General features: G+C 46.4%; 1 protein-coding gene across 1 annotated transcript; it reads right to left on the minus strand.

Moving 5' to 3' along the window:
- Nucleotides 1-564: 564 nt before the first annotated feature.
- On the minus strand, nt 565-2,356 carry LOC308160879 (permeability factor 2-like; the record flags this gene model as incomplete). Its single annotated transcript, XM_080534812.1, has 4 exons — nt 2,263-2,356; nt 1,637-1,757; nt 1,206-1,292; nt 565-577 (listed from the first exon to the last, which is right to left on the minus strand). Exons 1-4 carry the CDS (start codon nt 2,330-2,332, stop codon nt 565-567), a joined length of 291 nt encoding a protein of 96 aa, XP_080390938.1. The 5' UTR covers nt 2,333-2,356.
- Nucleotides 2,357-11,711: the final 9,355 nt, after the last annotated feature.

Consider the following 11,711-nt stretch of genomic DNA (forward strand, 5'->3'; position numbering starts at 1 on the left):
ATCGGCTGAAGTTCAAACCAAGCATCAGAATGGGAAAGAAAGGTGATTAAAGTGACTTTGAACGTGGCATGGGTGTTGGTGCCAGACGGGCTGTTTTGAGTATTTCAGAAAGTGCTGATCTGCTGGGATTGTCCAGCACAACCATCTCTAGGGGTAACAGAGGATGGTCAGAAAAACAGAACATTTCTCCGGGCGAAAATGGTGGTGGTGGTGTAATGGTGTGGGGGATATTTTCTTGCCACAAATCTTCAGCAATTGACGATGTTATATTTTAATTCAGTGATGTTATAATTTCTTATTAGCCCCGAAAGCTAGGAATGTTTCCAGCACCTTGTTGAATCTTTAACACAAAGAATCATGGCAGTTCTGAAGGCAAAAGAGGGGGTCCAACCCGGTACTAGCAAGGTGTACCTAATAAAGTGAACGGTGAGTGTATATAATTATTAATTCACATATAATTATTCATATTCTAAAATCTTGGATCATGATCAGGACGCACCAAAACCAGTCAGAGAGATATTTTGATATTTTATTAAGGATCCCCATTAGCTAGTGCCGTAGCAACTAGCTAGTCTTCCTGGGGTCCACACATAAAACAGTAAACACATAAGTAACAATCATAGAATCAGTCTGTACTACAAAAATTATACATAATTCAGCATTGTGCAATGAATATAACTACCAAACTAAGTGATAGATGAAAAAGAAAATACAAAAGTGTAAGATATAAAAAGAAACGACATAATAAGAGAGGAACATACATGTGCTTGTTCCCTCAAACACAAATACATTTGCGGAAATACTGTATATGTTATGTTATCTGCTGCACACACAGACAGACAGACTGTAAAAAATGTTTAGTAAATCTAAGTAAGATATATCTTTAAAAAGATCTTAAATCAAGCAAATATATTAATGTTTTTTGACTGTTGCTATAGTTTTAAGATATCTTTTACTTGTTTTAAGACAATCTTGGCAAGTGAAATTTTCCTGCTCTGTTGGCAGATTATTTTGCAGACAGACAGACAGACAGACAGACAGGTCAGTCAAACTCACTCAGGCAGAAAGATGGATAGACAGGTAGGCAGACAGGCAGAAAGATGGATAGACAGGTAGGCAGGCAGGCAGAAAGATGGATAGACAGACAGACAGACAGGCAGAAAGATGGATAGACAGGCAGGCAGACAGGATCAGTGAAGACCTACCTGGCCAGGATCCTCTCGATGACCTTCTTGACCCAGGGTGCATTGGGGTCCAGACAGAGCTCCTGACCCGTCTCCTTCAGAGTGGCACTGCAGGAGAGACAGGGAACACAGGCACACACGGTCAAAGCCATATCTCACCTTTACACAACCAGACCTGATTACACCACCAGAACCTTACCAGAACTAGTCAGACTTAGGAGTGATATAGGGCTCCTTATGATGAAACAGGAGCTTCTCAGAACCATTTAGAATTGCCTGATTTCTAAAGTCAGGGATGTGTGGTGGCTTGCTAGCGAGGTGGCAGGAACCTGCTGTAGACCAGTTTTAACTGAGTCAGGCCAGTCTAAATGTAACACATTTTAACATCTGTAATGTTACTTTTCTCCTGTAATAATAAAGAAATGAAAGAAAGAAAGAAAGAAAGGACTCACATGATCTCGGTGTCGGCGCAGTGGGAGTTGGGAGGGAACAGCTTGACGTTCTCAATGAGTCTACCGATACGCCGGCTCTCTGTCCCCGTGCACTGGCAGTTTAGCGCGTTGCCTATCATCCCTGGAAAAGGTCAAGGGTCAGCTGCAGAACAGTGACATGCAGGGGAGCGTATCATATATATATTTATTAATTAACATATCATTATTCATATTCTAGAATCTCACAGGGATCATGATCAGGACACTAAAACCAGCCAGAGAGGAGGATACATGTGCTTGTTCTCTCAAACACAAATACATTTGCAAAATAACTATATATGTTATGTTATCTGCTGCACAGACAGCAAAAAGTTAATCTAAATAAGATTAAATATCTTAAATCAAGGCAATATATTCTTGCACTAGTTTTAAGATATCTTTTACTTGTCAAGTGAAATTTTCCTATTCTGTTATTTTGCTTATTTTAAGTAATAATATTACTCCCCCATTTTATTGCTTTTTTTTCTTCTTCTTGTTTTTGAGAGCTGACTTTTTGCAGTGCAGAAAGATCGACAGACAGACCTGCAGACAGACAGACCTGCAAGCAGGCAGGCAGACAGACAGACAGACAGGTCAATCAAACTCACCTTCACAGATGGTCAGGAAGGCCAGGAGCACGATAACAGAGCTGAGTAAGGTTCTGCTGCTCATCTTCATGTTCACCAGGAGCTGAGTAACACACTGAACACTCTTACAATATGACTGTGGTTTGTGTGTTTACTTAATTGAACCACTACCACCAGATGTCAGTCTATCTTCTCTCTCTCTGTCTGTCTGTCTCTTGCTGCTGTTTGGTGTGTCTCAGTGTGACACCTTTATAAAGGTGTGTGGGGGGGTTGAAAGCCTGACATCAGCTGACAGAACTTGTGTCAACAGTGAGTACATGTGTGAGAGTCTCATGAAAGTGTGAGGGTGAGTGTGTGATTAAGCTACTGATCTTGATAATGTCTTGATTGATTGATTGAAAACTTTATTAGAAGATTTGCAGAAGTAGGTACATGAAAGTACATATTACATACAAGGTCAACTAACAGGATAAAAACCCAAGAAAGCCACTGGCTTATTTCAATTGGGGTCCTTGATTCTCAATTCATCGTTACATGTAAGACCGACAAAACAAACTAGTACTATCTACAAGATAATACAGACAAATAACTATTACTATCTACAAGATAAAAATACATCCATCATGGGAAGAACAATACAACAAAACATCAGGTATGTACAGCGGGTAGGGCAGGTGGGGACATACACCACAGGTGGGGGCGGGGGACAAAACACAAAGTATGTACAGTGGGTAGTTCGGGTCTTTTAATCTGATTTTTGATTTAGAGGGTCCAGTTACGGATTGCAGCCTCCTGTAAATGTTTTTTGAGAGTGGTTTTGAAGGTGGGCAGTGTTTTGCACTCCTTTAAGATTATAGGAAGGGCGTTCCACATTTTTACTGCATAGTTTGCAAACGAGTTTAACCCCTATTAAACTTCCCGAAAAAGGTTTAACATTTGCACACCTGAATATCTGTAGTTTTCAAACACAAAATCCATGAGTTAAGTTCTATTTTGTATGAAAATAACATATTCAGACTGGATTGACACAAGTATGGGGGTGGAACTGCATTCTATGTACAGAACCATATTCCAGCTAAGATTAGGAAAGATCTAGGCATGACTGGGTTCACATTCCACATTCACAGTTCACATTCCACATCTGAAGCCTAGACTGACATGCTGTCAAGCTGAGACTGGGAATATTGAATGTCTGAACAATATACTGTATGTACTATGCTTCACAATGTAACTGAGACTGACAATGTATTGTCTTTTAAGTAAAGTAAATACAATAAGAGACCAAATGCAGCCTGTGAGGGGTAAGTTGTCCAAATCTATTATAGAACATCACATCATGTTTGATAATGATTGTTGTTTTGAATTTGGGCCTATTAAGGATGAGGATATGGTAAATCTTCTTACAATCAAGTGTGACAAACCTTGTGGACTCGATAAACTAGATGGTAGACTTCTTCAGCTCTCTGCAAACGCAGTGGTGAAGCCTTTATGCCATATTTTCAATTTATGGTTAAGTGACTGTCTATCCTAATTTGTGGAAGATTGCAAAGGTTACTCTGTCTAAGAATTGTAGAGAGTTGTTTAAGGGACAAAATAGTAGACCTATAAGTATCTTACCTGTCTTAGGTAAACTGCTAGAGGGAATTATGTTAAGCAAATTCAGCATTATTTTGAAGAAAACAACATTAACTCATTGACCTCCAGCATGCATATAAAGCAAGTTATTCCACTAGCACTGCGCTGACCTCTCTTAGTGATGACTGGCTGAAACACATAGCTAACAGCCTATGGTTTCAGAGACCCTGCTATTGATTTTATGAAGAGCTACTTGACTAACAGACAACAATGTGTTATGTTTAACGGTGCTCTTTCAAATATCAGAACAGTTCAGGGTGGGGTCCCCCAAGGAAGCTGCCTAGGGCCTCTTCTCTACTCTATATTTGTAAATATTTACATGCCACTGATTACACTGATTACATGCGATATGTATAAAAAATGCAGATATGGCGATCTACGTGGATGATACAACTATGTATGCATCATATTAGTTAGGCTATAAATTCTCTAGTCTGGTCACATCTCGACTACTGCCCGACAATGTCTAGTGTATCAAAACATGAACTAGCTAAACTCCAGATCACTCAAAACAAAGTTGCACGCCTCGCACTTCGATGCTCAATCAGAAGTAATGTTTAATTTAATTTAATTTTGCCATTTAGCAGACGCCTTTATCCAAAGCGACTTACAATTACGAATTACAGGGACATTCCCCCTGGAGTAACTGAGGGCTAAGTGCCTTACTCAAGGGCACACTAGTAGTGGTGTGGTTTCAGGCGGGATTTGAACTCACAACCTTCCGATCACAAGTCCAACTCACTATCCACTAGACCACCACTACCCCCTAATTTAGGGGTCTCTAAAGCTAGACAAGCGAATAGAGAGCACTCAGCATCCGTGCATGTTGATGTGGCGTGGCAAACACCTTCTCGTGGTGCCCCCCGTAAGTAGCTAATGACTGCCAAAAGCAAGAAGCGAAACAAAGTTTGCCAACCAGGGCCCCTCACCCGGGCTGGTGTTCGGCAGCAGCCGGGGGAGAGGTCTGCTGACCTCGAACCCAGAATACTGCAGCTGAACACCGAAGGACTAACCCCCAGTAAGATCGACGTCATCGAACACCTGGCCAATACCACCAAGGCCCTCGTCATTCTCCTCCAGGAGACCCACTGCATATCAGCAGACAAGCTAGTTCTACCAAACTTTGAGCTAGCTGGGTCTACCCTGAGCAGGAAGCATGGCCTCGCCACGTTTGTCCAACAAAGGTTGAGCTGGACTCTCGCTGACCAATCCCCGGCTGACTCGGAGATTGAGTGGCTGTGCGTGGACGTTGCCGGTCTAAAAATCATCAACGTCTACAAACCTCCACCCTCGCGAATCACACCAGTGTGTCTACCAGTGTTCCCCCACCCCTGTATCTATGCTGGTGACTTCAATTGCCAGCATGAAGACTGGGGCTACCGCACCAACTCACCCGACGGAGAGAACCTGGCTGTCTGGGCAGCTAATAACAGCCTGGCCCTGTTGTACGACCCCAAGGGCGCAGCCAGCTTCCGCTCCGGTCGCTGGAACACTGGGACGAACCCTGACCTGGCATTCGCGAGTGCCAGCGCTGACAACCGGCTCCCCGATAGACGTGTGCTAGGAAAGTTCCCGAGGTCTCAACATCGACCCTCACTGATAACAACGGCCAAACTCGTGAACCTTGTTCCGAGTGAGCCAGTGAAACGGTGGAACTTCCGAAAGGCCGACTGGAAACGCTTCCGCCTCCTTACCAACAAATCCACAAGGCACCTCCCATCGCCTAACTCTAACAACGTGGATGAGGCGTACCGGGACTTCTGTGGCATGTTGGTGAAAGCGGCAAAAAAATCCATCCCACGTGGACGTCGCATTAGCTACAAACCGTGTTGGGATGAGGAGTGTGAGAAGCTCCACTGTGCTTTCCTCCAGGCCCCTGCAGGAGCTGAGTCGGACAGGCTCGCAACAGCCTTGCTGTCAAGACTCAGCCGTAAAAGACAGGAGCGCTGGGAGGAGGCCATTGACTCCATCGACTTCTCGCACTCCAGCCGTAAGGCATGGAGTATCATGAACAATCTCACTGGTAGGTCCAGACACTCCCCCCGTCACTGCCCCATCTCTGCAAATAAAATCGCATCACAATTTGTGAAAAGTGGGTCACACGAGGGCAAAGACCGCGAGTCGTCTCGACTTGTGGCAAAAGAAGTGTCAGACCTCTGGAGGACCCCAACACCTAGCAGTGACTACATCTCCGGTGAATTCACCCCGGAGGAGTTCGCTGCTGCCCTCCAGCATCTAAAGCCAGGGAAAGCTCCGGGGCCTGATTCCATCTGCCCGGAGCTTATTCTCCATGCCGCACCCGCCTTGAAGTCCTGGCTGAGAGCGTTTCTCACTTCCTGTTTGCGCCAACTCAAGATCCCCAAAATCTGGCGAAGAGCCCTAGTTGTTGCGATCCCTAAACCGAATAAGCCTGAAGGGGACCCTAAGAGTTACCGTCCCATCTCTCTGTTATGCATCCCCTTCAAGATCCTCGAGCGTCTCATCTACGCCCGCATCGAACCAATTGTCGACCCGCTGCTCCCACGTGAGCAGGCCGGGTTCCGACGCGGGAGGTCGACCGTAGATCAAGTCACCCTTATGACTCAAGACATCGAGGATTGCTTTTCGGCAAAAAAGAAGGCCGGGGCCGTCTTTATAGACCTGACGGCTGCCTACGATACCGTATGGCATCGCGGCCTCTCCTGCAAGCTGCTCCGCCTGCTGCCGGACAGGCACATGGTCAGAATGATCATGGAGCTCATCCGTAACCGCAGCTTTACCCTCACCACCGGTCGCGGACAGCTAAGCAGGCTTCGACGCCTTAAGAACGGCGTCCCTCAGGGATCGGTCCTGGCCCCCCTCCTCTATAATATCTATACCTATGACCTGCCCAACACACTCTCGCGGAAGTACGCCTACGCAGACGACCTCGCAGTGGTGTACTCTGCTGGAAATTGGCAGTCTGTGGAGGGGATTCTGAGCCAGGACATGCAGACACTAGTGGCATACTTCCGGAAATGGAGATTGAAGCTTAGCGAGGCAAAGACGGTGTCGGCTGCCTTCCACCTTAACAACAGGGAGGCTAAACGTGAGCTTAGAGTACACCTAGATGGAACTCCCCTGCCATGTTCCGCTGAGCCAATCTATCTCGGCGTGACATTGGACAGGACGCTCACGTTTCGCCGACACCTCGAGTCACTGCGCAAGAAGTTAACAGCTCGTGTGGCGTTGATGAGGCGACTGGTTGGCTCGGGCTGGGGCGCCGGCGCAAGGACCTTGCGCACGGCAGCCCTAGCCCTCGTTTATTCAACTAGTGAATACTGCGCCCCAGTATGGTGTCGCAGTGCCCACACCCGCCTCATCGACTCGCCTATAAACGAAGCCTTGCGCATTGTGACAGGATGCCTGCGTCCTACCCCCGTGGACAACCTTCCCATCCTAGCAGGCATCCAGCCCGCAGGCCTCCGCCGCATGGGAGCCACAGCACGTCTCGCCTGCCGGGCCGCGGAGCTTAATAACCATCTGCTCCATGATAGGCTCACTATAACAGCGGAGCCCTCCCGGCGTCTCAAGTCGAGACACCCATTTGTGCCTGCCGCACAGGATCTCAGGCAGCAATGCAGAGATCTCAACATCAGTGCGGCAGGATGGGCGGATTATATGTGGCGCGCGGAGTGGGAGGCTAACACCTCCAAACTCCGCGACCACATCCCAGTTGCCGGCGCTGAGCCCCTCGGGATGGACTTGCCAAGGCTATCCTGGGTGAGGCTCAATCGTCTCCGGACCGGCGTCGGGCGTTTCCGCTCATCAATGCACAGATGGGGCTTGGCCCCAAATGCGTCGTGCGAGTGTGGCGCAGAGGACCAAACCGCAGACCATATTATCCTGGATTGCCCGGTGTACCACCCACCCAACGGGATGCATGGTCTGTCGGTATTAGATGACGAGACGATGACGTGGCTTCTGGAGGGGTGTCCAGAAATATAGCCCGGGTGAGCCCCTCAACCAGGTCTCGGGGTGGTAAAAGGGTAGCCCCTCGGCCCCGAGCCTGGTGGAGTGGAGAGGAAAAACAACTACCCATACGCCGAAGAAGAAGAACCCCCTAATGTGAATGAATGTTATCGCCATGGGGGGGGGGGGGGGGGGGTTACTCATGTGTTTATAGTAGGGGGGGGTAAGATAAGGAAAAAAATAAAATAAATCAGGACAGACACATTTTGTTTGGTGTAATAATGTGAGTTTTTCATGTGTACTGTAAAAAAAGTAATGTGAATGTAATGCATACAAGGCTGTCATGGATGATGGTAGATGAAAGACTTTTTTTTTTTTTCAGTTACTACCCAGCAATAAAAGACACCTATGATACCAGACAGGCCTCAAGCTGTCGTTTCACCCTACTGAGGGCTAGAACAAATGCACTACGGAAAACATTTTTATATAGAGCTGTGGTATACTGGAATAGACTCCCCCAATATCTGACCCTTATTGGAAATAAATCCAGCTTCAAAAAGAAACTGAAAGAAGCTGTCATTCGGAAAGAAATGTATGTTTATTGTTTCATTTGTTCATTTGTTTCATTTGTTTATCTAAACCTTAATTTCTTTCCGAATGACAGCTTCTTTCAGTTTCTTTTTGAAGCTGGATTTATTTCCAATAAGGGTCAGATATTGGTGGAGTCTATTCCAGTATCTCAAATGTGCTGCTACTTGTATTTTACTTAATTCTGTTATATTTATTTCATTTTTTCTTAGTTTTAATAAGTGAATGCTGTTAAATTTTCCTCAATTGTTTTTGTAGTGTTGTAGCCGGATGTAGAATGTAAGAATGAATGTGGGAGCAACAGCAGCTAACATGGGTATTTTAATAACTCCATTCAATAATGGAGCAAGAAACCAACAGGCTGGGCGCTTGAATCTTATATACCTTGGGCTGGAAACAGTGTGGTAATTTATCATTGCAGTATTCTATGTACCGTAGGCCTAATAGCAGGGTAGAACACAAGCAGTATTCTATGTACCGTAGGCCTAATAGCAGGGTAGAACACAAGCAGTATTCTATGTACCGTAGGCCTAATAGCAGGGTAGAACACAAGCCAAACAACGACTTATTGCCTCAAGCATCCTTGTTTATGAAACGTGTTAGACTAGAATCAGTTATGACCCACTGGCAAAGCTACTTAGCAAGTGTTTATGCTAAGTCTCATTAGCATGTCCTGGGGAGTTTGTTTTGGTGACCGTTGATGACCGTTGCGAAAACTACTGCTGTGTCAATATGCCATTTGAACATCCTGTAAACATCAGAAATATTCCAGCTTGATTTGTAGGGCGGTCAACTCCTCCAGAACTGAGTTAACAGAGTCTTCACCTACAAGCGAGTTTGTTTAATCTCAACGAGACGTCCTTGATATAACTTCTAAGATAAAATGATTCGGTCAAATACTAGGCACCACTACTGAACTGTTCTTTAAGATAATCTTTATTCGAGCACATCATCAAGCAATAGCATCAGCAAGCAATAGCATTTAATTCCATGGAAAGGGGTCCTATCTAGCTTCACCTCCGCAGGCCAGTATCAGCTAGCCGTCAATAGGTTAACTGCAGAAGCTTCACCAGACAAGAGCCCAGTTTTGCCTTGGTACATAGTCTTTATACATTTGATTTAACATTTTGGGGATGGGCTGTCCCTCCTCCCCCTATCTGGTAGTTTTTAACTGTAAGCATTAAAACAAGACAATTATGTTGCAACTGTCACCATTTGATTTGTAAGCAAGTGTTCTAATTAGGCATGTGGCCTTCAACTCTTTTCTGTGTGTGTGCGCGAGTGTACTGTGTGTTATCTTCTTCTTCTTCTGGCCCCCGGCCGTTGTCATGGTGAGAGTGATCGGACACTCTGTCGGCAACTGTATCAACCTGTGTGAGCAGCCTAGTCTTGCGCAACGTTAGACACACACACATATTCTGTTATGTTCCTCTGGTGCAGACACAAATGAGCATAGTATGTGATTTGTAACTTTGCTAGACACAAAAGACTTTTAGCAAGCATATAGTATGTAATTAGTAACGTTGCTAACATTTAAGTAGCATTTAATATGTAATTCTCAACAGAGTAAGGAAATGAATTAGTGGGGGGGGGGAGTAGATGTCTCAGGAGTAGCAGTTGCGGTGTAACCTGAAGAGATGGGTCTTCAGTCTCTGACGGAAGATGGCGTTCTGGAATGGGGATGCAGTTCTGACAGCCGTGGGAAGCTCATTCTACCAGCTGGGAGCCAGTGTAGTGAAGAGACTGCAGCATGACTGCCGTGTTGGTGTAGAGCTGGTGGGGCCAATCGGCCAGCAGCTGAGGTGGAGGAGTGGAGTGAACGGGCTGAAGTTTGGGGGGGTGACCGAGTCAGTGCAGGGTGCGAAGGAGAGGGGTGACAGGACAACATTTGGGGAGGTTGAACACCAGACGGGCAGCAGCATTCTGGATGAGCTGCAGAGGTCTGATGGCAGAGGCGGGGAGCCCGGTCCCCCATGGTGCGGAGCTTGGTCTTGGGGGTCTTGAGGAGGTTAGTGGCAGTAGAACGGAGGGTGCGTGAGGAGGTCTGAGGGTTATGGAGGAGTTTCTTGAGGTAGGTGGGGGCAGTTCCATGAATGCACTGGTGGGTGAGGAGGGTGACCTTGAATTAAATTCTGAGGGAGACGGGGAGCCAGTGAAGTGATTTGAGGATGGGGGTTATGTGATCATATTTGCGCACCCTCATCAGGATCGTAGCAGCGCTGTTCTGGATGTATTGAAGTTTCTGGAGGCAGTTACTAGGAATCCCGATGAGGAGTGCATTGCAGTAGTCCAGCCTGGAGGAGACAAAGGCGTGGACGAGCTTCTCTGCATCTGCCAGAGTGAGTGCGGGACGGAGTTTGGCGATGTTCCTCAGGTGGTAGAAGGACGTCTTGCACAGGTGTTTGATGTGGGTCTCGTAGGTGAGGTGATGGTCCACCAGGGACTGGGTCAAGAGTGGCGCTGCAAGTTGCGCGTACATTGATGTAATAAAAGCAATTCTGATTTTGATTCTGATTTTCGTGCTGTGCTACCAAAGTGTTTTAAGAGGAATGTCCTCCATGTGCCAACAGTCTAGTCTAGCACACTGCCAGCAGGACAACAGGTGGAGCTTTTCAAGAGCGCCACACCTTTTTTTGATAGCCGACATCTCCGAGTCATACCCTGACCACCCACCCACCCACACTCACACACACATTCACACACACGCACACACACACACACACACACACACACACTCACACTCACACTCGCACCAACACATGCACCAACACACACACACACACACACACACACACTCACACACACTCACACACTCACACACACACACACACACACACACACACACACACTTTTCAGCCAATTTAATCTGCGACCAGCCTTTTTTTTGGTCTGGTATCTGATATGTTTCACACGCACAGATATTGACTGCATGCACACATTCAACAACCGAGTTGCAAAGATAAGGTGATAAGCTAAGCTTTCAATGGGGGGGGGGGGGGGGCTTTCTCTCAGCCGGGGGTCTTTCTCCCAGCCGTCCAGGACATCTACTCCCGGAGGTGCAAGCATAGATATAGCAGAGCATAGATAGAGCATAGATATAGCAGAGCATAGATATAGCAGAACATAGATAGAGCATAGATATTGCAGAGCATAGATATAGCAGAGCATAGATAGAGCATAGATAGAGCATAGATAATATGGCATAGCTATAGCCATAAGACTGCTCATCTGACACCACCACCTCAGCCCCCCCCCCCCTTCTACCTGCAGGACATAAGACTGCTCATCTGACACCACCCCAATTTTAAGTCGTTTAT

Source organism: Nansenia antarctica (assembly GCF_963989245.1).
Source record: "Nansenia antarctica genome assembly, chromosome: 6".
In the NCBI taxonomy this organism is placed as follows: Eukaryota; Metazoa; Chordata; class Actinopteri; order Argentiniformes; family Microstomatidae; genus Nansenia; species Nansenia antarctica.